Source organism: Callorhinus ursinus, unplaced genomic scaffold (genome assembly GCF_003265705.2).
Source record: "Callorhinus ursinus isolate GAN/ISIS: 27379988/994484 unplaced genomic scaffold, GSC_fseal_2.0 scaffold51, whole genome shotgun sequence".
Taxonomy (NCBI): domain Eukaryota; kingdom Metazoa; phylum Chordata; class Mammalia; order Carnivora; family Otariidae; genus Callorhinus; species Callorhinus ursinus.
The window spans coordinates 5,701,753-5,728,648 of NW_027397113.1; the positions used below are offsets into that span (position 1 = coordinate 5,701,753).

The following is a 26,896-nucleotide window of genomic DNA, read 5'->3' on the forward strand; positions in this document are numbered from 1 at the left end:
GTTTGTTGAAAATTTATTATTAAGAAGTCACATGATACAAAAGAATGAGTATATTGAAAGGTCACTTGGTAAAATACTGCTTTGTCCAAAGGGCGGGCAGAAAAGGCCATGGCACACAAGGGATGCTCAGAGAACAGCGGAGAGACTGAAGAGTAAGAACAAGTGATGTGTGTCCACGCCAGCCCCCCCACCCCAACCCGTCAGCCCAGCAGATGAACATTCACCTGGGTCCAAACAGTGAGTGGGAGGAGAGAACCAGACGGCTGGGTGCCAGGCTGGCTGGGCGGCCGCTCCGGTCCGGTGACTCCAGGAGGGGAGACGAGATGGCCCCTGGCTGGAACATTTCAAAAGCCTGGGGACCCCAATTTATTTTAACAAACGACAGAGTCCCTACTGCTGGAGGCAAGCCCAGCTCAGAACACCGGGAGTGCTCCAAAGTCACCAAAAGGAAGAGGAGGGAGCGGGCTCTGACCCTGGAGGCCAGTTTGCATTTCCTCTGCCAAGGCGCTCCATGGGGAAGGGAGGACAAGGCAGACCCCGGCGCTGAGCCGGTCTGGCCTCTTCCCTGCAGAAAGTCTCAGGAAGCGTCGTGCGGGCCATGGACCCACCACGGAGGCGCAGAGGGGCTGGGAAGGCCGTCCTCTACCTCCTCTAGGCTGGCTTCTCCGGGAGAAGCCGTGACGGTGAAGCAGGGGGAAAGGCTCCACCCAGCGCCAGATCCAGCCTCCCTATAATGTCCCTGGAAAGAGGAGACCAGCTGGCATGGGACATCCCCCGCGCATGGGCCACCCCCAGGGTCGGGCGGATGGACACCACGGCGCCATCTTGAGGGAGAGCCAGCAGCTCTGAGGTTGGTGGGGGCGTCCTCAAGTTACCCCAGAGCTCCCAGGCTTCGTGGAACCGAAGCAGATGAAAAAAGAGCAAAGCGAAAACCTGCAGACCAGGGTGGTTTGGGAGCTTCTCCAAGTGTGGAGTGTGGGTCTGGTGGGCACATTGGTCCCCAGGACAGCCACCTCCAGGCACAGTGTTGTCCCCAAAGGCTGGCAAAAAGGCACTTTCCTTCCGGTCAGAATGTGTCCTGACCACGAGGCCTGAGTGAGGGGCACAGAATGCTCCCTGAGCCAGGCCCCGCCTGGCTCCCTCCAGTTCCATCCAGCCAGAGAGGGTATGAGTGGGGGGCTTCACCCTCTCTGTCCCTGCTGTGGTGCAATCCAGGAAGGCCTCCTTCCCACCCCACAGGGCCACGCCCAGACTGGCAGCGTTGGTGGAATGCGGCAGAAGGCAGGCGGGGATGTGGTCACCAAAGTCCGGGGAAAAGACCAAAGACACACACTGGACCTACGGGTCCCAAACCGTATTCATCGGTCCCCTGCTGCCAGCGCTGCCACCGAGAACTTCAGAGCAGGGGACACTGTCCATCTTGAGAGGGGCACAAGGCCAAGTCCCTGGCTGGGAGGGGGTGGCCAGAGCCCCCTCTGATGGTCCTGAGACAGCAGTGGGGCTGAGTCCAGGGGAAGGACAGGCAGGCTGCAAGGAGGACCCTGTGGGAGTCCGCCACCAGCCTGTGTGTGGCCCGTGCGCCATCACAGGCAGAAGCCACTTCTTCCCTCTCGAGGTAGCCCTCCTGCCCAACCCCAGAGCCGCAGCCTGGTCCTACCCGTCTGGGAGAAGAATGCTGGGCCAGGACCAGGGGGAGCCTCCCCCTGTGCCCTCCCCCTGCCCCGCGCCGCTGCCCTCAGCCCTGCTCCAGGCTGTCGGTGGGCTGCACCACGGTGTAGCTCCCCTGGACCGTGGACAGCTGCCGGCTGAAGAAGGATGTGGTGCGCTTCGGCTTCACCCGCTTGATCTGCTGACCTATCAAGGAAAAAGGAACACACTGAGGGTGGGCTTCCCAAGGTGCCACGGTCCAGGCCCCCAGTGGAGCCAGAGGCTGCCTCCTTCCAGAGCCTGTTCACACAGAGTCCCCCTCGTGGCAGCCACAAACTGTCTGAGCCTCAGTCCCGCACGGAAGCTCTTCGAGCCGTGTGGCCAGCCTCCCGAATCAGAGGCGGATCTGGGTTTGCATGTGATGTCGGGCCAGCTATGCTGTCCCAGGGGCTTTTGCTCAAACCAGTTCAAGAACAGACCAAAGAAATAAAACACCTACAACACGGACGGCTGGCTGAGGGTGAGCCTCAGTAAGACAAAAAGAATCCTTACAAGTCAGAATTTCAAGCCAGGTGACAAGGTCAACACTAATTGTCCTAATGCACCTTTTTTTTTTTTTTAAAGGATTTATTTATTTGACAGAGAGGGAATGAGAGACAGAGAGCACGAGAGGGAAGAGGGTCAGAGGGAGAAGCAGACTCCCCGCTGAGCAGGGAGCCCGATGCGGGACTCGATCCCAGGACCCTGGGATCATGACCTGAGCCGAAGGCAGACGCTTAGCCAACTGAGCCACCCAGGTGCCCTGCACCTTTTTTTTTTTTTTAAAGATTTTATTTATTTATTTGAGAGAGAGAGAGAGAGCGAGCACATGAGAGGGGGGAGGGTCAGAGGGCGAAGCAGACTCCCCGCCGAGCAGGGAGCCCGACGCGGAACTCGATCCCGGGACTCCAGGATCATGACCTGAGCAGAAGGCAGTCGCTTGACCAGGGGCCCTGTCCTAATGCACCTTTATGATGTGATAAGAACGGCACTTTACCTCCGGGACCTTCCTCCCCAGTGCACAGCCCCTGCCTGAGCACAAGGAAAGCATCAGGCAAATTCCCGTAATGTGGCACCCTGCGGTATCCCCGAGTGCTCCTCCTCCAAACTGTCACGGCCATCAGAACCCAGGGGAATCTGAGAAACCTTCGCAGCCCAGCGGTGCCTACAGAGACTTTGACAACTAAATGTAGTGTGGCGTCCTGGATGGGAGCCTGCCACTGGAAAGGACATTAGGCTAAAACGAAGGACTTTAGTTAATAATACTGTATCCGAGGGCGCCCGGGTGGCTCAGTCGTTAAGCATCTGCCTTCGGCTCAGGTCATGATCCCGGGGTCCTGGGATCGAGCCCCACATCGGGTTTCCCCGCTCCTCGGGAAGCCGGCTTCTCCCTCTCCCACTCCCCCTGCTTGTGCTCCCTCTCTCGCTGTGTCTCTCTCTGTTAAATAAATAAATAAAATCTTTAAAAAAATAAATAAATGCAGGTCTTAGTTACCGCATTTAAAAGTTTCTTATTTTCAAATAATTCTAGATTTATCGAGACGATGCAGAGATAATAATACAAAGAGTTCCTATATGCCTTCATCCAGCTTCTCATGATGCTGGCTGGCATCCTCTGTTACCATCGTATGTTTGCCAAAACTAAAAAACACTGGTGCCACATGATTAACCAAACCACACACTTCCAGACTTCACCAGTTCTCTCATAAACGTCTGTCTGCTCCAGGGCTCGGTCTGAGACACCACGCTGCATTCAGAGCATTGCCCGTTTACAGGCTGCCCTGATTCCACCGGACGTGGCCCCACTGTTTCTGTGCCCACACCTGAAATAACAGACGTCGGCAGTTTCTAGTGTGTCACATCTGGACACGGCCGCAGGGAACACATCTGTGGACATGCAATGACAGGTACAGCAAAGGGCCATTCCCGCCAGGGCCCCAGAGGCCCCCATTCCCAGTCCCAGAGCTCACGAGATGCGACCCTCACCCGGCTTCACGCCCTCTCCCCACTTAGGTCCCTGCCAGCTGGACCCTAACTCGCTGTCTCCGGAATTGCTCAGCACCCCCATCCCTGGGGCTCCCCGTGGCGTGCATATGCGCGTGTGCGTGTGAGCGTGCTCACCTTCCTCCACGTAGTCGATGGTGGAGAGATGCTGGAGGCGGCTGCACACCACGCTGCCCTGCCTCCGCAGCGGTGGGCGCTGAGCAGGGGGCGGCGGGGAGCCGGTGGCGGCGGTGGGGCCGGACACGTTCTCCTGGGGGGCGGCAGGCTCTGATGTCTGGTTCAGCTCAATGCAGTACTCGATGAGGCTGCTCATCAGCTCGGCCTGGGGAGGAGAGGGGGCCACGCTGAGGCCTCCCTGAGGCCGAGCCTTTCCATACTCTGTGGAGTGAGCTGGATGAGATGGACGGGCCCCTGCCTTCTGCTGGGGCAGGCAGATGACAAACACCATTTACACAGGAAAAGGAAGGGGGCGGGAATCAGGTGCTCTGTGGGCCGGGGGACAGGGGAGGCATCCATCTGGGGTGACTTCGGAGGTCAGTCCTGATGGACAAGTAGGGGTCCCCATCTCAGGTCTGGGAGGTGGCGTGGGTAAGAAAGCGTTCTCGGCAGAAGGCCCAGGCCCGGAAGGCTGAGTGCTGTGGGCTGCAGCAGTCAGGCCAGAGTGGGGGGGTGGGGGAAAGAAGCTCAGCTGTTACGGGAGGATGAGGAAGGGAGGAGAGGACCCCCAGGCGGGGCTTTCCGGGTTGTAGGAATGGAGGAGACTTGTCTGAGAGAAGAACCTGCAGGCCTGTGAGGAAGGTGGTGGTCAGGCCACACGGGGCGAGGGTAGGTGGCTCCCTCTGAGCCCATTCTTCAAAAGCGCTATCTTCTCAACAAACTTGACACGTAACACATGTTGACAGAAAAGGGGAAATGACCGGGTGTCAGTGAGCACGGTCTGGACACCATATGCTGGGGACGCCAGGGGTCAGAGGAATCCATAGACAGGAAGCTGTCGGCGGGTGGCGTCCCTTAGTTACGGAGTGCCTACCCCATGCCAGGTGCTGCGACAGGCCGTGGGACACGGCAGCGACCGAGGCGGGTCAATGCCAGCTGGTGCCTCCAAGAAGAGGACCCACAGGAGGAGCGGGTCAGAGGCCAAGGGGATGGCCCCCCGGTGACACAGGAGTGGCCTGGTGCCTGCCCCCACCCGGTGCAGCCCAGGGCTGCCCTGCAGCAACACAACCCATCCTGGGGAGGGGGCCCAGGAGCAAAAGCCAGCATCCATTCTCCACACCTGCCTCCTTTTGTCACTGAGAGACTCCACCAAGCAGACGTGCAGTCAGTCGGATGGAGAAAAGGAGGGCAGCCAATGGGGACAGAGGGCCCTGGGCTGTAAGCACAACAGGGAGCCCTCGAAGTTCCTTGGGACAAAGCCTCAATCATAGCGCGACGCTCCCTGAGGTTCAGGGAGCCTGCCACTGAAACTACACCATGTTTGACAAAATTAATATCCATTCAAGATAAAGCTTGGCAAACCAGGAATAGAAGGGAACGTCCTCGACCCAATGACTGTGTCTCTGAAAAACCTGCAGCTAAAACCATACTTATTTCGAGCAAGACTGAACATACATACTAGCCCCCCCCCGCCCCGCCCCGAGGTCAGGAGCAAGTCGGGATGTCTGCTCGCACCTACTCAACACTGTCCTGGAGGTCCGAGAGTGCAGTCAGGCCAGAGAGAGGCACCACAGACTGGAAAGCCAGAATACAACTGTCCCTATTCACAGACGACACGACTGTCTACAGAGAAAACCCCAAAGAATCTGCAAAAAAACTAACACAACCAGTGAGTGAGTTTAACAAAGTGGCAGGGCATATGAGTATGCAGATAACAAAATCAGCTGTATTTCTTTTTTTTTTTTTTTAAGATTTTATTTGTTTATTTGACAGAGAGAAAGAGAGAGAGCACAAGCAAGGGGAGCGGCAGGCAGAGGGAGAGGGAGAAGCAGGCTCCCCACTGAGCAGGGAGCCCGATGTGGGGCTCAATCCCGGAACCCTGAGATCACGACCCGAGCTGAAGGCGGACGCTTCACCGACTGAGCCACCCAGGCGCCCCTCAGCTGTATTTCTACAAACCACAGTGAGCAACCGAAACTTGAAATTAAAAGTCATGGTGTTCCTCCCTTTCTCTTCTTCCTGTTGTCTAGCATGTAGATGTGACGGCTGGAGTTGAAGCAGCTCTCCTGGACCATGAGGTGAATTTAAAGGTATGGCAGAGCAACAAGGTAAAGGACTGTGAGTTCACAATAACAGATCTGGACTGGACTGCCTACCCATAATGTTATTTGAGAGAAGAATAAACTTTTAGGTCACTAAAAAAAAATAAATAAAAATAAAAAGTATCATCCACGGTAGTACGAAAAAGAGAAAGAAAGCAAAGCAAAGCAAAGAAATACTTAGGAGTAAATATAATAGAAGATATACAGTATCTCTATGTTGACAACTAGAAAATACTAGTGAAAAAAATCAAAGACAAATAACGGCCTGGAAGACTTAGGATGTCAGTTCTCTCCAAATCAATCTACAGATTCAATGCAATCTTAATCTAAATCCCAGAAGGCTTTTTTGGGGAAAGAAGGGCAGAAATCAACAAGCTTATCCTAAAATTTATATGGAAATGCAAAGGAACCGGAATAGCCAAACACAATTTTGGAAAAGAACAAAGTTCTGGAAATCATACCACCTGATTTCAAGACTTACTATAAAGTTTCAGCAATCAATACGGCAGTATTAGTGAAAGACAAACACATAGATCAAGGGCACAGAACAGATAATCCAGAAACAGACCCACACACACTTGGCCAACTGAAATGCAAAAGAGACACAAGGGCAATTCAAGGAAGAAAGGGTAGTCTTTTCAACAAATAACACTGGAACAAAACGGAAAAGACCCTTGATCTCTGTACCACACCTCACGTGGAAAAGGAACTTGAAATGAATCACAGACTTAAAATTATAAAACGTTTAGTTTCTGAAATTTTATTAAGAATTAGAGGGGCGCCTGGGTGGCTCAGTGGGTTAAGCATCTGCCTTCAGCTCAGGTCATGATCTCCAGGTCCTGGGATGGAGCCCCGCGATGAGTTTCCTGCTCAGTAGGGAGTCCGCTTTTCTTTCTATCTTTTTTTTTTTCTTTATTTTTTGGGGGGAGTTTGCTTTTCTATTTCTCTCTCCTTCTGCCCCTCCCCACCGTTCGTGCTTTCAAATAAATTAAAATCTTTTTATTTTTTATTTATTTATTTTTAAAAAGATTTTATTTATTTGACAGAGAGAGACACAGCGAGAGAGGGAACACAAGCAGGGGGAGTGCGAGAGGGAGAAGCAGGCTTCCCGCGGAGCAGGGAGCCCGATGCGGGGCTCGATCCCAGGACCCTGGGACCATGAACTAAGCCGAAGGCAGACGCTTAACGACTGAGCCACCCAGGCGCCCCAAGCTGAGTGTATTTATAGAATGCTCTGGAGAAAGCGAAACTCTAGGGAGAGCTAAGGGGAGGCTACTTGATGCCTTGGTGGGGCATGACTCTGAAAGCAACAAGAATTATACAAAATGATGAATTAAAAAAAAAAGACAACCCCAAAGAAAACCTGGCAAAGACTTCAACAGACAGGACCTCCTGATGGCAAGGAAATACATAAAAGCTGCTCAACGTCATCAGGCAGGGGGGAGATGGCAACAAAAGCCATGTGGAGATTTGGGGGGCGACGCAAGTTACTCCAATAAAAAACGGACAAAAGGTGTAAATAGACGTGTCAGGTCTGGGAAGATAGAAGCTTAGCAAATAAGCTGCTCCATCGCCTGACTGTACTCGCTACACAGGCACGTTAATGCATCAGAACTTACTGCTAAAATGGGTGCTGACTGTAAATCATACCTCAATACAACGGACTGAAAAATAAAGGAAAAAAACATAAGGAGATCGCGCGACTCTCCTTCCAGAGCGGCTAAAACGGGCCAGGCCGGGGAGCGGATGCGGGGCAGGCTCACATCGGCATGACTGCGGGGGACAGCTGGCCCTTCCGCTCCTGAGCACGGGCACTAAGGACACGCGTGACCATGACTGGGCAGTGTTTCTGGCAACGGTCCCAAACCGGAAACCCAAGCGTCCCTCAGTGATGCAATGCGATAAAGTCAAGACTGGCGGATCTGGATGCTGGAAGACCAGCGAGCATCTCGAAAGATCGAGCCACTACTACCCGCGGCAAGGACAGAGCGGAACAGACCAGACAGAAAAGAACACCCTGCTGCTAGAAGGTTCAAAACCAGGCAGAACGACTCAAGGTGAAACAAGTCAGGATGGGGGTCCCTTGGTGGGGGGGGGGGGAAGGCCTGGGAGGGGACTTGAGGGGTCTCCTGGGGTCCTGGTTCTATTTCGCAACCCGAAAGGTGTTACAGAGGTTTATTTTGGGAAAACCTTTGAGCTATACGCTTAGGATTTGGGCGCTTGTCTCTATGTATAATTCAATAAAATATTTACTTTAAAAAAGGGATCTAGGGTGCTCCAGATGGCGGCCGGGGCAGAGGTGTGCTTTCAGGGGCAGGAGTCCTGACCAGTGTCAGTGCCGAGCGGGAAGGACGAGGTGTGGGAGGGAGGCCTGTGCCATGACCAGGGCGGGAGCAGGAGGGCCGGGGGTGGGCGCTGGGTGAAGGGCATGAAACAAAGGCGCTCTGGGGCCTTCGCCCTACCCTGCCTGCCCTGCTCCGAGAACACCCAACTCCAGGGGGCCTCGGACGGAGAGCCAGTGCGGGCTGGTCACAGAGCACCGGGAGGCCCAGGGTGGCACCAAATCAGGCCTTCTGACTCACAAGAGTGGCTCCAGGTCAGCTGGTGTCAGCGCCCCCCCACCCCGGTCCCCAGGCCCTCAGCAGCCCTCTCACGTCCTCGTCAGCCAGCCTGGAGCCTCCAAGTGTCTGGGGCGCCCTGCGCCCAGCTACCCCGCCCCGCCCCTACCCCGGTGCTGGCCACGCCCACTACCTGCTTGGAGTAGATCTTGAGGAGCTTGTTGACCGGTGTGCCCTCGTTGTCCCCATCGAACTCGAGCCACAGGACAGACTCCTCCTCCTCGGGGGAGGTGTGGTCCCACGACAGCTCCTGGAAGCGCAGGCCCAGCAGAACGTGCTGCCCAGAGGGAGACGCAGAGCTTGGATTCGGCTGAGTGGAGTCCATTCCTCTACCCTGTCCCGCTCAGGTGCCACCAGGAGGGGACACCTGGCCAGGCTATTTACCTCTAAGGCTGAGTCTAAATTCCCGTGTGAGTCTCTCCAAGGCGTCCCTGCTTTCATCAGACCCTCACAGGGGGCTGTGTTCTGGGGAGGTGACAACTCCTAACCCGCGGCACTTCTCACAGGCGGGCCGAGCCCCTGACAGCTGGGGCAGTCACGTGGCGGGGGAGGGGAGCGACAGGTGGGAGGGGCCCCCTTCTCCAGGAGATCAGCTGGGTGGCACCTCAGCAGGAGGCTGAGCTGGGCTCGGGGCCCAGCATGTTTGGGCTGAGGTCCCACTCTGGCGACAAGCAGCAGTCACCTAACACTTTGCCGCTGGTTTAGGAGAGACTCCTGCCCAAGTGCCAATCACCCCACAGGGCGGGATGCGGATGCCACCTTCGACACAGGGAACCAACAGAGAGCCTGCGCCAAACATGGGGCGGTGGGTGGGGGGTGGGGAGGAGCAGGACTCCGGCAACCAAGGAGGGCTTCTAGTTGCGAGGCTTTTCTGGAAAACCAACAGCGAGTCTCTAGCCATTGGTCCAACAGAGCGGCCAGGCCGTGCCAGATTCCCTCCACTCAGAGGGTTAATCCCAGCTGCAGCCTCCCCCTGCCCCAGCCACCCTCCTGCTTCAGCCCGCTAGGCAGAGGAGCTGATCCAGAGCAGACCTCAAGGAAGCTCCCGGATGACACTGGAAGCCCCAGGGACATCGGAGGGAGGGAGGCCAGACGAGCCATCAAGTCGGCCTCCAGGCCAACCACGGGCCCAGGAGAACCAGGAAGGCCTGGGTAAGGGCCCTACTCCCTCTCCAGTGAGGCCCCCTGACCCCCCACCCAGGTCCCACTCTGGAGGAGCTGGAAGTACCTTCTCCCTGCTGTCAATGACGTGCACGCCCTCCAGACTGATGGCCACAGCCACTGGCTTCCGCCCGCCCCGGTGCAAAAAGCCCTGGGCTGGCTTGTCAACCTCGCCATGGAAGAAGGCGCACCTGGGGAGGGGAACTGCCGTTAGCCTGTCACCTCAGGCACCAAGGACAGACGGTCCACGGTCTGGGCTCCAGGGTCTGGGCTCCCGTCACCACAGCCTCTTGGTCAGGCCCTGTCCCGGGCACATGAGAAGTTTAAGCTCTTCTGGTGACTGAAGGGTGAACGAAAACTGAGAGGGGAGTGGGAGGGAGGCTTCCTGGAGGTGGTGGCAGCTGCGCTGGTCATGCAGGACAGGAAGGTTTGAACAGGCAGGGGGAGGAACTGAGGGGCACAGAGAAGGGTGGGCACTGCAGACGGAGAGAAGAGCGTGAGCCTGGGTGTGGGACAGCAAGTTAGGTTCGGGGGACGGCCAGGAGCCCCAGGACCCTTGGGCTGAGGCTGGGGGAGGCAGCCAGGCTACGTCAGGGTGGGAGAGCCCCGCGGCCCACCGCCTGTCAGGCCACGACCCTTTGGGAGCAGTGGGGTCCAGCTGCCCCTGTGTGGGGGGCCCATGAGAGAGCACCCCGGGAGGCTTAGGGCTCGACACCGGGAAGGAGACGGGACAGGGTGTCGTGGCCCTGATACGCCATCTCACTGAGCTGCCACCCTCTCACGGCCCCGTCGCGTCCTTCCCCCTCCTATGGCTGCCTGGCCCGTCGCGCCCTGCACCAGGCTCAGCCAGAGCCCTTGCCGAATCCCGCCCTGTGACTGCCTGTACCCTCGCACCGGCGCGGGCCTGGGGGCAAGCATGTGCTACCTCCGAGTCCTGCCAGCAGCCTCACTCCTGTCGCTGCTCCTGCAAGACCTCCACAAGGTCAGCGAACGGCTGGGACTCCTACTTCACTGAGTCCCTGAAGCGACCCGGGGCAGCCACTTGCCTGCCCTCGCCTACCCCACTTTGTCGCCGATCGTCTGTCTGCACACACGCATTTCGCCCATCATAAAAATTAAAGACCTTCCGCCCCCACTCCGGCCCCAAATGCTGCATCTCTTGACTCCATTTCATGGCACTGACGCCCGAAGGAGTTGGTCACACTCGCTGTCTCTGGTCTTTTCTCACTCTCCTCCACCCGTTGCCCCCCCAGTGATGCTGGAGCCAAGGTCAGCTATGGGCCGCACAGGGGATGTTGAACTTGACCTGGAAGGCGCAGCAGGGGACGCCCGGTCGCTCCCTCCTGCAGGACACTTCCCTTTGCCTGGCTTGTGGAGACTCACCTGCCTGCCCCGCTGGCCCGCGTCCTCCCTGTGCCTGGGTCCACACTCATCTCCTGGGCCACGTCTTGGGGCTCCAGGTTTCAAACCACCCAAAAGCTGATGCCCACCAATCATGACCCAACTCTAGACTCAGAAACCTGAATGTCCACTCGGAATCACCAAGCTGGGTATCTAGCAAGCATCTCAAGATCAACACATCCAAAACCAAACCCCCAACCTTCCCCAACCCGCTCCATGGCCCGGGCCCATCTCAGCTGATGACAACGCCATCCTCCAGTTGCTCGGACCAGACCCCCGGAGTCCCTTCTCCTCTCCTTCATCCGTTCCACTGCACATCCGTCTCGCAAATTCTGTCGACTGTACCCTCGACATCTCTGGCGTTATCACCGCCTGGCCTGAGCCGTATCTCCCCTTCCGAGTACTGTCACGCTGTCCCCACTGGTCGCCCGGCTGCCGCCCCTGCCTGCACTCTTGTTCCTACCTCTGCCGCTGTCTCCCTTCCCACCGGAATGTCAGCCTCACCAGGCACGGGCCGGGCCCCTCTGCTCCCGAGGTATTGGCAGTGCCTAGAATGCCATGGTAGGTACACGGGAGCCACCGAGCCGATGCGGACAGCGTGAGAGAGAGAACTGGCTCAATGGAAGGTCAGCAGGTCCACCGACCCAGTGACCGTGGCGGGTGGAAGCACAGGACCCGTCTGGTGGCCTGGCCTGTGACGGGAGCGAGGGAAGGACAGGCGTCCGGCTTGGTACCCGTGGGGCCCGAGGTGCTGCCATGAAGACACACCTCACGTGAGGACAGAGCTTGACTGGCACAGAGATGCGCACGCTGGCAGGCCGTGCTGGCAAAGGCCAAGACAGACCGCGGGGCTGCCGGGGGAAGGGGACAGCAGAGCCCCCAGGGCTGCGGCTGCCCATGAGGACGCCAGCCAGGGAGTTGCTCACCCGTAAAAGGGCAGCTCGTGGCTCTTGAGGAGGTAGGCGCGGTAGTGGGGGCTCAGGGAGGCCCCGTGCTCACTGTCGCTGCCGACCGCTTCCTTCACTTGGCCGTAGGCGTTCAGCAGGCCCTGCTCGCCTGTCCCCGCCTTGGCCCCTCGGCCCCGGAGGGCAGCAAAGAGCCCGTGGCCCCGCTTGCAGAGGTGGGCGGGGAGGAAGGAGTCCAGCTTCTCCCTGCGGAGGAAGGAAGATGGGTGCCCGGCATGAGGAGGGGCTCCAGTGCTGGGGGCCAGGCCAGAGAGGCCGAGGGCTTCAGGGGGTGGCACGCTCCCGGGCAAGGGCAGGCGAGGCCCCGGACCAGGACTGTGGGCCCAGCAGCATGCCTGGTGGGCGAGGGGCCTGAAAGGCAGGCCAGGAGACCAACAGGGGAGCCGCAGCTGGGCCCGGCTCCTGGCCAGCCCGTGGCCAGAGGGTTTCAGCGCGGCGCCCGTGTCACTGACTTGGGAAGGTCTGGATTTCCGAGCTAGTGGAACTCCTGACAACGGGAAAAGGGTGCAGCAAGTGACCTATACCTCTCCACATATTTTCTGCCAAAGAGGGATATATTGAAACACAAACAAAAACGAAAACAAAACCCACCACCGACCCACAATCCGTCAGCACAGGTTCGAGAAGGAAAGGTTTCCAATCACGCAACCGGGAAGCAGGCAGCCGGGGTACCGCGCTGCTCCCGGGCCGAGCGCAGCTGGGGCTCTGTCTCGGAGCGGCGAGCACCTGCTCAGAGGTCCCCGCGGATAAAACAAGGACGCTAACCGCTACTTGCGTGGAAGGGCGACGGCACGGGCCTGGCACCAATTGTCACTGAGGATGCCATTCTCACCTCGGAGGGGAGGGGCTTTTGCTGCCCGAACGCCCCAGGCCACCGGCAAAGGCGGCCCGGCCAGCAGCAGGGCTGAGGCGGGGACGGAACCCGTGCTGGCCCAAGGCCCAACCGCGGGGCGGTGTGAGGCGGGGTGTCTAGGGGGCTGTCACCCTTCTCGGGGCTGCCGTGGGCACCTTCGTGGCTTTGTGCCCCCACATGCCTTTTTCCAGCCACAACTGTCACTTGTCATCTGGAAATCCAGGCTTCCCCACTCCCATCCATGGGGGCTGTACGGGCTCAGGGCCCGCCTATCAGCGCCCTGGCCACGGTGTCCCCTTCGGGTGGACCTGAGGCTCCAGCCAGGGGAAGGGGACGTCGGTGTGAGTCGGGGGACTCTGGTGCGTAAGGGGAGAGCCCTCTCCCTGCCAATACGCAACTGCTGTGGCTACCCGGACTGCCTGAGTGTGAGCCGGCCCAGAGGACACGGGGCCGGGCCAGAAGAATGGGGACTGTCCGTTGCTCGGGCTGACAGAGTCCCTGGAGCATTAAACACTTTGGGCTGCGTTTGTTATCAGCTGCAACAGCAACAGACACGCCCCAGGGCTGGGCCTCCTATGGCCACCAGCCCAGCCGGGGAGCCCTGAGGCTCAACTGAGCGGGGCGGTCCGAGCGGGGCCCCGGCTGCTAGTCACCCTTCTGCGCATCGTCTCCTCCAACACACTGTGTCCCCTGCAGTGCTGGGGTGGGGCGTGGGGTCTAGGAGACGGCTGTGCTGAAGTTCATCTCCACCGGGGCTATCTCTGAACCTCAGGATCACGGTTCATGGAGGTGCGAGGATGGCCTGGTCTGCTTCCAGGGCAGACTGAACTGACACAGCGAGGAGTCGGGCCTCTTGAGGGCGGGGTGGGTGGGCAGCACAGAGCCAGGGTGCTGGGGTGTCTGAGGAACGGGGCCTCGTCCCTGGAGTTTGGGACAAAGCTGGGCTGTCACTGGTGATGGGGGGTCAGTATGTGGTCAGTCCCGGGCTGTGACCCCAGAAGAACGAGAAGAACAAGCTCAAGCCCCTCCTGACCTCAGGCGGGGGCTGGGCTCCACCCTCACACACACCTGGGGCTCCTCTCCCAGATGTCACTTCACCCAAATCTCCCAATTCTCAGGCCCCTCAGCCCAGTGCAGATGAGGGCAAGGAGGTTCAGAGAGGTGGGGTGACTTGCCCAAGGTCACACAGCATCAGGGCCAGCCCTAGGGCCAAGGCCTCCTGACTCCCAATCTTGGAAGATCACCTGGAAGTAGGATTCCGGGGCAGCCCTCCCCACCCCAGGCCCCTGCCCTGGGTCACACTGGCCCTCACCTCAGGGTGCAGGCAGTGGGCTGGCCCGGCTGGTAGGGCCCGAGCTGCACGCGGCACACCAGGGCACCCAGGGCCTCACAGTCCTCCACGTCACACGGGTACCGAGCGGCCAGCACGTTGCCTTTGGCCTCCTCGTAGAGCAGCCGCAGGACCTCCTCATCGTGGATCTGTGGGCCGGTGTGGTAGGGAGGGGCTGCTCAGCTGGGTCGGCGCACTGGTGACCAGGGGTCTAGGGACACAGGGCACCAGCGATGGGTGGTCCCACCCGGGGCTCACGGCCTCACCTGGAGCTCCCGCCGCTTTGGGAAAAACACGTTCCTTCGGAACTGCAGGGAAGGCTCATCTGAGGAGAGAGGCTGGGGTCACTGCCCGGCCCCCCTGCCCGGCCGGCCCTCACCCCCAACGACTGACAGAACCTGAGGGCTGTCCAGAGAGTGGGACACCTGGCTCATCTTGACGTGCTTGCTGTCCCCCCCTCTCCCTCCCCCTCCCCCCTGGCCACCCTCTCCTGGCTTCCCCTCAAGGAACCTGTAAAAGCTGGTAACTGAGGCCCAGGGGCCCGAGGGGCTGCCCTCCCCCCGCCGGGCCGCACAGGCGGTAGCACTAACCCATGGCCACGTGGTCAGCGGGGGCATCCGTGAAGCGCAGCAGCAGTTCGGGCCACTGGCGGCCCAGCTTGTAGGGCTGGTGCTTGGGCTTCAGCTGCACCTCTGCAGAACGACAGGGCAAGCGGCCTGTGTCTGCGGCCTCTGAGCAGCACGACTGCCACCCGCTGACACGGCAACAGGGATGGCAGTCGTGGCCGATAGTTTTTTCTTTTTAAGATTTATTTATCTATTATTTGAGAGACAGAGAGAGCGCGCGTGCGTGCCTGCACGTGCAGGGGGCGGGGGGGGGGGGGGGGAGGGACAGAGAGAGAGAATCTCAAGCAGATCCCCCGCTGAGTGCGGAGCCCCGGGGCTTGATCTCACGACCCTGAGGTCACGACCTGAGCCGACACCAAGAGTGGGTCGCTAACCGACTGAGCGCCCCCCACGCCGGGCGCCCTAGTCACGGCCAGTATTAACTGAGCAGGTATAAGGTTCCAGAAGCACTTCCAGTGGATGACATGCATCTGCCCCGTGACAACAGTATCACGCATATGGAGAAACGAGGCTCAGAGAGGTTAAGTGACTTGTCCAAAGTCACACAAGCGAGAGAGGGTCGGACCCCAGGCAGCACCGGCCTCTGACTATGGCACCGAGGGTGGGCTGGAGCGCAGGCTGTGGCTGGCAGAAAATGCCAGGGATGGTGGTACAGACGAACCTCACAGGGCCTCAGTAAGCAGAACCCAAAGCCGGTAACTGAGGCCCAGAGGCCCGAGGGGCTGCCCTCCCCTGCCCCTAACCCAGCCTGGGCCTCCCCTTCACCAGGCCTGACCTCCGGCTGACCTTCATTCCATGCCATCCAGCTCCCCCACCTCATTTCCTTCTCGTTTCCCTCTCCCACTCTGCTCCTGCCATACCGGCCTTCGCCTTCGATTGCTTGAACCTTCCCAGCCTGTCAGTGCCTCAGGGCCTTTGCACTTGCTGTTCCTCCTGCCTCAGGCACTCGCCCTCCCCAGACCCTCACACGGCTGGCTGGCTTGGGGCTTGGTTCTAGTGTCCCCTTCCCCAGACCCTTCGCTGAGGCAGCGCCCCCATCATCGTCTGCCTCGCCAACTGCACCCTCATTTGGTTGCCTTTACAGGATTTACCACCATCTGATGTCACCTCCCTGTCGATGCCCCACTAGCCAGTGAGTCCTCAGGTCACTCTGGCAAGAGTGGCTTTGTCCCATCCACTGCTGTACCCCTGGCCCACCACAGGCCCTCACAGAGGTGGGCAGAATGGCCACGTGCACCACTCACGCCCGGCCCCTTGACTCTGGGCAGCCAGCTGGTCCCGGGACTCAACACCCTGGGCCAGTAATGAAAAAGTGCTTTCACCTCATGTGCCGGTGACCATGGCCTTTGAGAAGTCAGAGGCCATTTCCAAGCCATCAGTGATGAATGAGTGCGGCTGCCGGGGGTAAAAGAGCAAGGAATGGTAACACCTATGCCATCGACTGACTTCCCCTGCCTTCTGACCTCGCTTCTGAGCCCTTATCTCCCTCCTTGACCCCCCAGAGGGCCCGGTGCCGTATCCCGCCAGCTTAAAGTCAAAGGTCCTCATCTCTGTTCTTTGGGCTTCCATCTGGCCCCTGATGCTAGCCAAAACAGTAGCCACAGCCCCCAAACTGGCCTCCCTCCTGCCTGCAGCCTCTCCCATCCACCCCTGTATTTGGCTTCCTCACACCCCTTCTCCTCCGACATTTCTCAGATTTAGATTTCCCAGCAGCTCCTCAGCCCTCATTTCCAACCTAGATCCTTGACCACACCCATCCGTCGCCACCCCTGCCTCACCACTCCCTAGGAGGGGGACTGGCCACGCACCCCCAACGATAGTGTCCTCTCCCCTCCAGGAGAGGCTCCCTTTGCAACCCCACCAACCCGGCCACTCAGCGGGGCCTCCGTGTGCTCTCTGCCTGGACACTCCTAGGATGCCAGAGCTAGAGGGCACAGAGACCACCCACGGAACAGGTGGAAAACGGAAGCCCAAAGAGGGACAGTGCCTGCCCAAGGCCGCCAAGAGTTAGTGGCTAAACCAGGATCCGAGCTCCTGTACTGCACTTTAGACAGCGAGGTCCCTGAGGGCAGGACACTTTCAGTCCTGCTTCCCACTGTGTCCCCAGCGTTTAGATCACCGGCCAGCAAGGGGGTGCTGGAGGTGGCTCTACCTGACGAGCTGGGACCCCTGGAGACACTGAGGAGGAGAGTGGACCCGGGACAATGGTGCCCCTCCTTCTGCCTACAGCCCAGTCCTGACCCCGAGTCCCAGCAGCTCAGAGGACTCCCATGATCACAGCCGGACCTTGACCCTGTGGTCCCACACACTTTCGGGTGGGGCCTTCCCCTGGAGGTTTTCACCCAATGAGACTGGTGGCCCCTGGAGCCTGCTCCACGCAGACTGACAAGGGCACTGAGGACAAACACTCCCCAAACAGCCAGCTTGCAAGGCGGCTCCAGCAGGCCGTGCCCCGTCCCTGCCTGATAGCCCTGGGGCATCTGTCAATGCTTAACCCACTCTGGGTCGGGGGCAGCCAAGGGTTCCGAGGGACCCGAGTCAGAGCTGAAATGGCCTCTCAGGCTTCCTGAAACCCAGCCTGGGAACCAAGTGGGCGCTGACTTCATGCTGGGGCCTCTAGCCACCCTCGTCCTGACAGGGCAGTGGCCCAGGGTGACCCTGCCGGCCACACAGGCAGCCCATTCATGTTTTTGCGAGGGGGGAGCAGGAATGTGATGAGAAGGGAGTGGGGGTGGAGGAAGCGGGAGGAGGAGACAAGGGGCCCAGCTGCAGGGACAGGGAGCCTGAGGCGGCACCGGGACCAGCCACCCCCCGCTTCCCAAAGATACAAACCAAGGGGCCCACAGTTCCGACCAATACCCGGAGGGTGATAAAGGGGCAGCCGAGCTGGGTGGGGAATGGGTGGAGGAGACGTGTTAGCAGGAAGAGGGTGGGCGAGAGCAGCAGCTGTACAGGAAGCTTCCATGGGGGCGGGGAATGGACAGGACGGAGACACATGGGAGGGGCACTCCCTCTCCTACTAGGCTGGCAGAGATGCCCCCTCTAGGGTAGAGGCACAAATCTCGCTGGCCTCTAGAAAAAGGTAACTGCTAGGGGCCCTGAGGGACCAGTCACCCCCTTCTTGCCCCTGTTTCTCTACAAGAAAGGAGAGTATATAAGCTCAGCAGACATGCCTGGCCCTGGCACCTCCTGGGGCCTCCTCGCCTTTGACCCTCTTCCTGTGTGAGCCAGCAGGCTGGAGGCCCTATTTGGAGGCCCCAGGGACCTCCTCTGCCCCCACTCCTGCTCCATCCCCGCCTTGCGATCTCAGCCTGAAAGGGCAGGACACAGATGGTCCTGGACCAGAAGCCAAGCAGGGTTGCAGAAAAGGCGGGTTCCCGCCTGTCCTGCCCTCACCTTCAGGGGTGGCTGCTTCCCGGGCCAGGCCCCACCTTCCTCCCTGCCCCCAAGGAGCAGGATGCAGTTCCTGCTTCCATTCTGTTCTGAGTCCTACTACTCACTGAACCCACCACTCCAAACTTCAACTTCTTCATCTGCAACACAGAGCTGGGCCACTAGGGTAAGAAGAAATTCCGCTCAAGAAACGCCAGCTCAGGTTGTGGCACAGACCACGTGCTCAGTGAATGTGGATCCCTTCCTTCCCTGTCCCCCAGTCCTGCTCCACCTGATGCCCCAGGCTCCAGCACCACTGAGGCTGAGGGGCAGGCTTGACCCTCCCTCTGCCACCAGCAGAAAGAAAGAAGGTGTGGGCAGAAGAGCCAGGAGTCCTCTCGGGGCTCTGGGGCTGAAAAATGGAGGCTAGCTCCCGGCCAAACACAAATCCCACCTTCTCCTGATGCACAGTGGCCAGAGGTTCCGGAAGTGGCGCCCTCCCCCGCCCCTGGTCACTGCCCTTCCAACCCTCCAGCCTGGGCTTCTCACTGCCAAGCCTTACCCAGCAGAGGGGACACAAGCCAGAGTGCGAAGGCATCCAGGGCGATGTCCGGGAGCTGCAGGACCTCACGGACAGCCCGGTGCAGCTCGTGGGCACTGAGCGACGGCAGGTTCTCCACGGCCAGGGGCACCACTGTGTCATCCGCCAGGTACACCAGCACATCAGCTGCTGCAACGGAGGCTGGGCGGGGTCAGCTGGGCCCGCTACCTAGGCATAGGAACCCTCTACCCCCCACTGGGGCTGGAGCCCCCACCCTACACCCCTTGAGGTGATCAAGGCTACACTCCAGAGACAGAGGCCCAGCAGCCCCAAAGGACCCTGTGAAAAGTGCTGTTAAGACTTACTCGAGATCCTCAAACCACCCAGAAACCCAGCAACTTTGGCCCAGGGACCAGCCTAGCCCCACTCTAACTCGCAAAGGTTCAAATTAGGCTGGCCACTGCACCCCCGCACACTCTCCTGGCAGTACCAAGGACGCTGCTGGGCTTCTTCCTTGACAGAGAACAATCCACAGGTGGGGATGGAGGCAGAGATAGGCCCAAACCATCCTGAGATTATAGGAGTTAGTATATCAGGCTGGCAGGCAGGAGAGCTGCCAACCCAGGTATCCTTAGGCAAGTAGATGTCTCTCTCTGGCTCAGGCTAAGACCGGAATAGAGAATTCCTCAAGCTGCCCCAGGGTAAAGCAATTTCCAGGGCTTAGCTTCCATAGGATTGATTCTTCAAGCCTCAGGACTCAATACCATGGCCTTTCAGGGCTGTCTAAACAGGCCAGGAGAAATACAACCTAAAAAGTTGAGTGTTTACTTGTGACAGCCCATGGCATTCTTATTTGGAGCTTGGTGCCAAAGGGAGACCCTTGGAAGAGCAGCCAGATTCAAATCCCCATCCCTGGAGCTGCAGGTGCCGTGGAGGAGACCGAGATTGGAGGCCGATATACTTGGGTCCCAATCCCAGCCTGGGCCCTGGCCAGCAGGCTGACCTCAGCAAGTGTGTCAGCTGCCTCATCTGTAAAGCAGGGCGAACACCCCTCTCTCAAAGCGTGGCTGTGGATCAAATGGGGGTGAAGCCTACGAAAGGCAAAGGTGTAGTTTATCATTGACACAAGTGAAAGTGCATTTTGGATTTCCAGTCTGTTCTGCTATAACCGCTTTCTTTTTTTTTTTTTTATGATTTTTTTTATTTATTTGAGAGAGAAAATGAGAGAGAGGGAGAGCACATGAGACGGGGGAGGGTCAGAGGGAGAAGCAGACTCCCTGCTGAGCAGGGAGCCCGATGCGGGACTAGACCCTGCAACTCCAGGATCATGACCTGAGCCGAAGGCAGTCACTTAACCAACTGAGCCACCCAGGCGCCCTAACCGCTACTTTCTTGACAGACCATAAAATCATCTCCAGGAGGCTGTGATTCAGACTCACTTTTCAGGTAGGGACAACTGAGGCAGTGCGGGCCAGTGACTTAACAGGCAGTATCCAGTGACTTAACCTCTCTAGGGCCCAATTTCCTTCCTTATAAAGTGAAGATAATGATCCCTGCTTTCAAACCGCTGTTAGTGAAAAAGAAATCAAAGAATGGAAACGTGTCACCTTTCATTCATGAGATTTCATTTGAATTTCACAGCTCTGCAAGCCATGCTCCTTTTACAAATGAGAAACAGTACCCACCCTGGCCAACAGCCTAATGACAGAGCCCAGCTGCTCTTCTATCACTTCTCCACACCTCCACAGACCTTATTTGTTAATGAGTATATAAAATTCTCTCCAATGAAAGAGATGGCAAACCAGGGCCACTTCCCCAGGGCTGGGGCCCCAACTGCCTGTGCAGGGTTAGGTGATGGAGACAGGGACTCACCTCGGGTTCCCACGGAGGACACGCTGCTTCGATGGTACCGCTCAGCGGGGCCCGGTTGCCCAGCATTGCCTTCTGTCCCGTCCATCTGCAGAGGGAAAGAGAAAGAACGGTTACTGTGGGGTCCAGGGATGTAAGGGTTGGGTATACCCTCAAGCTCTCACTTAAGAAAGGCAGAGTCCCGGCTGATCTGCGAAGGTGAACAGTGTTAGTTGGAGGCACCGGTGTGCAGACTAGTGGGTCTTCAGCCAACTCGAGGTCGAGGCTGGTGGGAGGGGTCAGGGCGCCGATGGTCAGGAGCGGGGGGTCCAAGCTTGGCTGGCCGGGATGCCCGCGCAGGGCGTCGCCGCGCTCTCACCTCGCAGGGAGTCAATGCCCGCGGCTTCAGCGCAGGTCCCCGGTCTGACCGCGAGCCCCAGCTCCGGCTCCCGCCCCGAAGTGGGCCAGGATTCGGGCAACCGCTTAGGTTCCAGCTCCCGGGTCCGCGACGCGGAAGCTGGGGCGGAGGAAGCGCGACGCGCACGGCCCCGCCTCCCAATCCGCAGGAGCCAATGGGAGCCCGGGGCTGCGGCGCACGCGCCCTGCCCGGCGCCCGCGCGCTCACTCCTCCCGCGGGCCCGCGCAAGCCTTGGACGCCCCGCCTTGTGGCCTCGCGGGTTCACTCACGCCCGTGGCCACCAGGTGGGCGCCCACGGGCCTGCCCACTGTCCTGTAACAAGGTGTCGCGAAGGTTCGAGGAAGTCGAGAATGGTGGCCGACCTCTGGGCGCTCACTCGCGTGTGGTTTGGGGCTGGTCCCCTCACCTGTAGAAGGGAGATGCTTCCTGGGACGTGTCAGGGACCCACACCGTTCTGGGTGCTGGGTAAAGGTGACTCAGGCAGCAGCCTGTACTGCAGGCGCGCCTGGGCCATGAGGGGTGACAGACTCTTCGCCGTGGTCAGAAGACTGGGTCCTTGGCCGGACTCAGCCCGGACAAGCCCCTTCTCCTCGGGGCCCCAGTTTCCTATCTGTAAAATGAAGAGGTTGAACTCAATGACCTCCAGCGACTCTCAAATTATATGCTAGAAACCCAAGCCAGGCATACTTGATTTTTCAAGGGGCAGTCACATGAACCCTCTCTATCTTAAACACACAGTCTGGAGACCTTGAGCCATTCCCAGGCTGGAAAGAAACAGGTGTGAAACCACCTATCCCAGGGTCACGTCACCAACATGTCCTGGCAACACCAGCATGTGTATGCCTGAGGTGTAGATCTCAGGGAGAAAAACAGGTCCATGGGTCACCTTCCTGAGCCAGAAGAACCAGAAGTTGTTCTAGCTACAGCAATGGGCTGGATGATCAGGGATGGGGGTGGGGAGCAAGAGGAGGAATGGGCTCACCCTGCCTTTATTCCCTGGCATGGGAAGGCAGCCCCATCTCCTAACACAGTCCAAGTATCCTCAATATAAACAGCTCTTTTTTTTTTCAAAGTTTGATTTATTTATTTGAGAGGGAGGATGAGATAGAGCATGACAGGGGGTAGGGTCAGAGGGAGAAGCAGACTCCCCGCTGAGCAGGGAGCCCGATGCGGGACTAGACCCTGGAACTCCAGGATCATGACCTGAGCCGAAGGCAGTTGCCTAACCAACTGAGCCACCCAGGCGCCCTATAAACAGCTCTTTACCTGCCCTCCAGAATCCACGCTACCCCACACTTGAGCCCATTACAACATGTCTTCCTTGCATGAACTAAGGACTCAAAGAAGTTCAGATGTGAGCTGGAGAGAAGAGTGTGCAATAACAAGCAACTCCTCTAGGGGTGTTTGGGTGGCTCTGTTGGTTAAGCGTCTGCCTTCGGCTCAGGTCATGATCCCCAAGTCCTGGAATCGAGCCCCACATTGGGCTCCCTGCTCAGCAGGGGTCTGCTTCTCCTCCTCTCCCTCAGCCCGCCACTGTCCCTGCTTGTGCTCTCTCTGTCTCAAAACAAACATACAAACAAACAAACAAGCATCTCTTTCCAGGTTCTAAGCTCTGAGACCCTCAGACCAGGACACAATGGCTTGGTGGCCTCCCTTAACCAGCTGGATCAAAGTGGGAAACAGTTCAGTGCTTCCCGGGTGTGGGGTCTGGCCTAGGGCAGGGGACAGAGACCCAGGTGAGACACTGCCCTGCCCTCAGGAAGCTAAGTTATGATTTAATCAGGGAGTGGAGGTAGAGAGGGGGAAGAGGGAAGGCCAGGAGAAATGCATGGTTATTTTATTTTTTAAGTAATTTCTTTTAAAGATTTTATTTATTTATTTGAGAGAGAGAGACAACATGAGTAGGAGGAGCAAAAGGGGAGGGAGAGAGAGAATCTCAAGCAGACTTCACGCTGAGCGTGGAGCCTGATGCAGGGCTCGCTTCCAGGACCCTGAGATCATGACCTGAGCCCAAACCAAGAGTCGGATGCTTAACCGACTGCACCACCCAGTTGCCCAGAGAAATGCATGCTTAAAACTACATAAGATGACAGAATTGCCTTCAGAGCCATGAAAAACTACAAGCAGGAAGAAAAGGGTCCTCAATTCCTGAGCCCTACTGTGTGCCAGGCCCTTCCCTGTGTTTCCTCATGTCATCCTCGGGGTCCCTGTGAGTGGAAATAACAGTAATAGTAGCTGCCGTTCATGGTGTATATACAATGTGCCAGACTCTTTCCTAAGTGCTTTAATTCTTTTTTTTTTAAAGTTTTTTTAAATTTATTTATTCATGAGAGACAGAGAGAGAGAAGCAGAGGGAGAAGCAGGCTCCCAAGGAGCAGGGAGCCCGATGCGGGACTCGATCCCAGGACCCCGGGATCATGACCTGAGCCGAAGGCAGACGCTTAACCATCTGAGCCACCCAGGCGCCCCTAAGTGCTTTAATTCTTACACCACACCAGGAGGTGTGCAGTAGAGAAAACAGGATCGGAAAGGTCAAACCACAAAGCCGACGTCTGGCAGTATGTACAGTGGTAGTAAGGAGCCTGGAACCCAGGTCCAGTGAGGGGGGGCACTGGAAGAGATTCCTGAAGGTGTTCCGGTAGGGGGAACTGTGGTGAGGACCCTGGGGAAGCCCTGGGCAGTCAGAGCACAGCAGGCGAGGCTGGGAAGATGGGGTGGCATGGGGGCAGGGGGTGTGCGTGGTGGGTTTGGCAGGTGGCAAGGAGGTTTTGGAGGTTGTGAGCTAGAGGGGGGCAAGGTCAGAGCTCTGCCCTGCCAGGCAGATGGGCCTGGTGGGACTTGCAGGAGAGCCCAGCCCGGACTGGCGCTGCCCTTTGACAAGGCTCCAGGGAGGGGTTGTGGGTCTGCCTTGAACTGGGGTGGTGGGGTGGGGCGAGAGAAGAGAGTGGTACTCATTCTGATGTGAGGGCAGCAGGCATCAGGCCTTTAGAGCCAAGAGGCCTGAGACTCAGCCATCAGCCGGGCTGATTTCCTGCTTTTGTAAGCAGGAAAGGACCCAAGGCCCACAGAAGGGATTGCCCGCTATCCCTTGGGAGAGAGTGAGCAGCAGAATGAAGACTGCAGCCCAGCCCTCGGTGAGAAGCCATGCTCAGGAAGGTTCGCTGGGGCAGCCCAAGGAGCCCAGGGCGGCTCTAGGAGGAGGAAGTCAGAGATGAGCCCTGCTTCCTAAAACCCGTCTGCCCGTGAGAAAGTAGCGGTGAGTGGGTTCTACTTTGGCCACAGTGGGGAAGCGGAAGGGTGAGTGGGATTGGTCCTTGGGTATCTGACGGGGAACAAAGAGTTGCCACAAGATCAGGAGAGGCAGGTAGGGATATTGTTGGGACTTCACATTCTTTGGGGCTGTTTGGAGATGGGGAGAGAGAAGTGGAGACCCAGGGCTGGCTGCAGGGCTGCCCACTAATGTTGCTCCCTCGCTTGTCCACTCAACCATCCTTGCACCAAATATGTATTGAGAGCCTATTCTCTGCTATGTGCTGTGCTGAGCGTTCGGGATAACATCAGTGAACAAACAGCCAGAGATCCCAGCACAGACAACAAGTTAATTACTGGTACATCAGAAGGTCACGAGTGCCAGGGAAGAAAGAAGAGGAAGAGCCAGGGAAGGGGCACCAGGAATGCCCAGCAGGTGACAAGTTTGAATCCAGGCTAGACCAGGCCAACAAGGCCTGGAGGCAGGAGCCCATTTGAAGAAGAGAAGGAAGCCAGGGTGGGTGGGACAGAGTGACCAGGGTGTGCCCAGAGATGAGGTCAAAGGACTGGGGGGCTGCACCTTGAGGGCTCCTAGAGCCTAGGAAGGACTTCGGTTTTCACCCTGAGCAGGATGGGACCCTTGCAGGGTGTGCAGCAGAGCACAGACAAGGTCTGACTTAAATTTCAACTGCATCACTTTGGCTCCTGGGGAACAGACTGGACGGGGGCAGGGGCGGAGGCAGGGAGGCCGGCAGGAATCCAGGTGGAGGCCACAGTGGCTTTGGGCCAGGGCGGTAGCAGTGGAGAAGGCGAGGAAGGGTGGGATTTGGGACACGCTTCGAAGGCAATACTAACACAATTTCCTTACGGGAAGGTGGTGAGGTGTGAGACAGAGGGAGGGGGCAAGGGGAACTCCAAAGGTTGGCACCCACATTTGGAGCCTTCACGCAGATTTCTATGGGTGGTGGCACCTGCGCCCTGGATCTCTGTGCCCCGGAAAGAGGACCCCGCCCCGGCCCCACTTCTCAGCATACCTAAGAATAGAACCTGACAGAATATCCTGTGGCCGTGGATGTAGACAGCAGGTTACATCAGCAGCCCCCCTCCCCCCGTACACTCTGTTAATGTCGGGACGCTCATCATTTGCAGCAGCCTCAGCACTTGGCCTTGCCTGTGCCCTCATCCTCGGGTCTGCCCTGATGCTCTGCCCCCCCCCCACCCCCACCCCGTGTGCATCCCCGTCCATCCGCATCCTGTCTCCAAGTCCATGGGACTGCCTAGGAATCACTGAAGTGTAATGGAGATGATCCTGAACATGAACTCCCCCACCCCCCCGCCCCAGAAGCCCCCTTGGATGACCTCCAGAGCCTCCCAAAGGACATGGGAGAAAAGAACCTCAGAAGCATGTGCTTTGCCACAGATCACCGGGCTGGTGGGGGCAGAGCTGAGACTGGAACCCCAGTCCGGACGACACCAAAGCCCCTCCTGCCTCTGCTGGTGTCCACTGCCCCCTCTCAGGCAGAGAGAGAGAGAACAGGAGCAGGAAAAATAAAAGTACCAGGCAGGTGTGAGAAACACGGGGGCGTGAGCCGTCATCTGATTTGTAGAAAGATGCAATGAATTTATAAATGATGTAAAATATCACTTTCAAAACAACAGGGAAGAGTGAGCACATTTAACCAGACTCCGCTCTTAAGGAGCCGACGGGTGAGTGGAATCATAACTCACGCTCTAACACGCTTTGTGTATTGGCCCCAGAGAAGGTTGGTCGAAGGAAGCAGAGAGGAAGAGAGAGGGATGCAGGTCTCCCTGCTTTGTCAGCTTGGGTGATTGTCCAAAGAGAAATGGGCTTTCATAACCCCAGAGCTGAGACACCCCCACCCTTTATACACGCAAATCCCCAGCTTGTCCCCTGGCAGGGAGGCCCAGAGAAGAGAAGGCCGAGCGAGGGAGGCTGTTTGTGACTCACACAAGGGAGCTGCGGGAGCTGCACACCACCCTGGGAGAAGGCAGGGCTTCAGGACCGGGAGTCACTCCTCTCTGGGTTCCCACCCTGCCGGCTCTGGGGGTTCCTGGGGTGCGGGGACTGCGCAGGGCCTGCCCCCTGGTGACCATGCTCTATCTCTTGCTGGCCTGGCTGCTTGTCGCAGGCGGGCGGCAGCCTGGTGGGTGGCGCTGCGGGGACGGAGGGAGTTTGGGCCAGCCAGGCAGGGCAGGCAGGGTTAGTCATGGCCTTGCTGGCTGGGGCCTGGCTGCCCTGCCTGGTCCCGCTGCAGGGCTGCAAGGCCATTGTTGGCCGGCAGGGGGCGGGGCCACCCGGGCCATCGTCCCTGCCCCGAAGATTTCACATTCCGCACACACTTCCTCCAGGGTCAGGGCCACCCAAGGTGGCTCCCTCCCCTCTTCTGGTGCCGAGGTCTGGGCACCGGGCCACTGCTCATTCTCCAGGCCATGTTAAACATTAGTGGAAGGTTATCGGGTGGGCGAGGGGGAGGGAGATCAGGGACCGACAGACGCTCCCCAGCGTCTCCTCTCCGGAGCCACCGGTTCCCGCCCCTGCCAGACA

General features: G+C 58.4%; 1 protein-coding gene across 7 annotated transcripts; it reads right to left on the reverse strand.

The window, feature by feature from the left end:
* FRMD8 (FERM domain containing 8) lies at nucleotides 1-21,197 on the reverse strand. Of its 7 annotated transcripts, none has more exons than XM_073883487.1 (11): nucleotides 21,043-21,197; nucleotides 20,688-20,772; nucleotides 18,837-19,001; nucleotides 14,867-14,968; nucleotides 14,543-14,601; nucleotides 14,259-14,425; nucleotides 12,055-12,279; nucleotides 9,795-9,918; nucleotides 8,700-8,843; nucleotides 3,808-4,111; nucleotides 1-1,854 (listed from the first exon to the last, which is right to left on the reverse strand). In XM_073883487.1, the coding sequence occupies exons 2-11, from the start codon at nucleotides 20,770-20,772 to the stop codon at nucleotides 1,736-1,738; spliced, it is 1,494 nt and encodes a 497-aa protein (XP_073739588.1). In that variant the 5' UTR covers nucleotides 21,043-21,197; the 3' UTR covers nucleotides 1-1,735. The 7 variants fall into 7 exon arrangements, with proteins under 7 accessions (XP_073739588.1, XP_025734304.1, XP_073739586.1 ...); XM_025878519.2 differs by having other exon boundaries at nucleotides 3,808-4,012; nucleotides 18,837-19,004; XM_073883485.1 differs by having other exon boundaries at nucleotides 18,837-19,004.
* Between the last annotated feature and the right edge of the window lie 5,699 nt (nucleotides 21,198-26,896).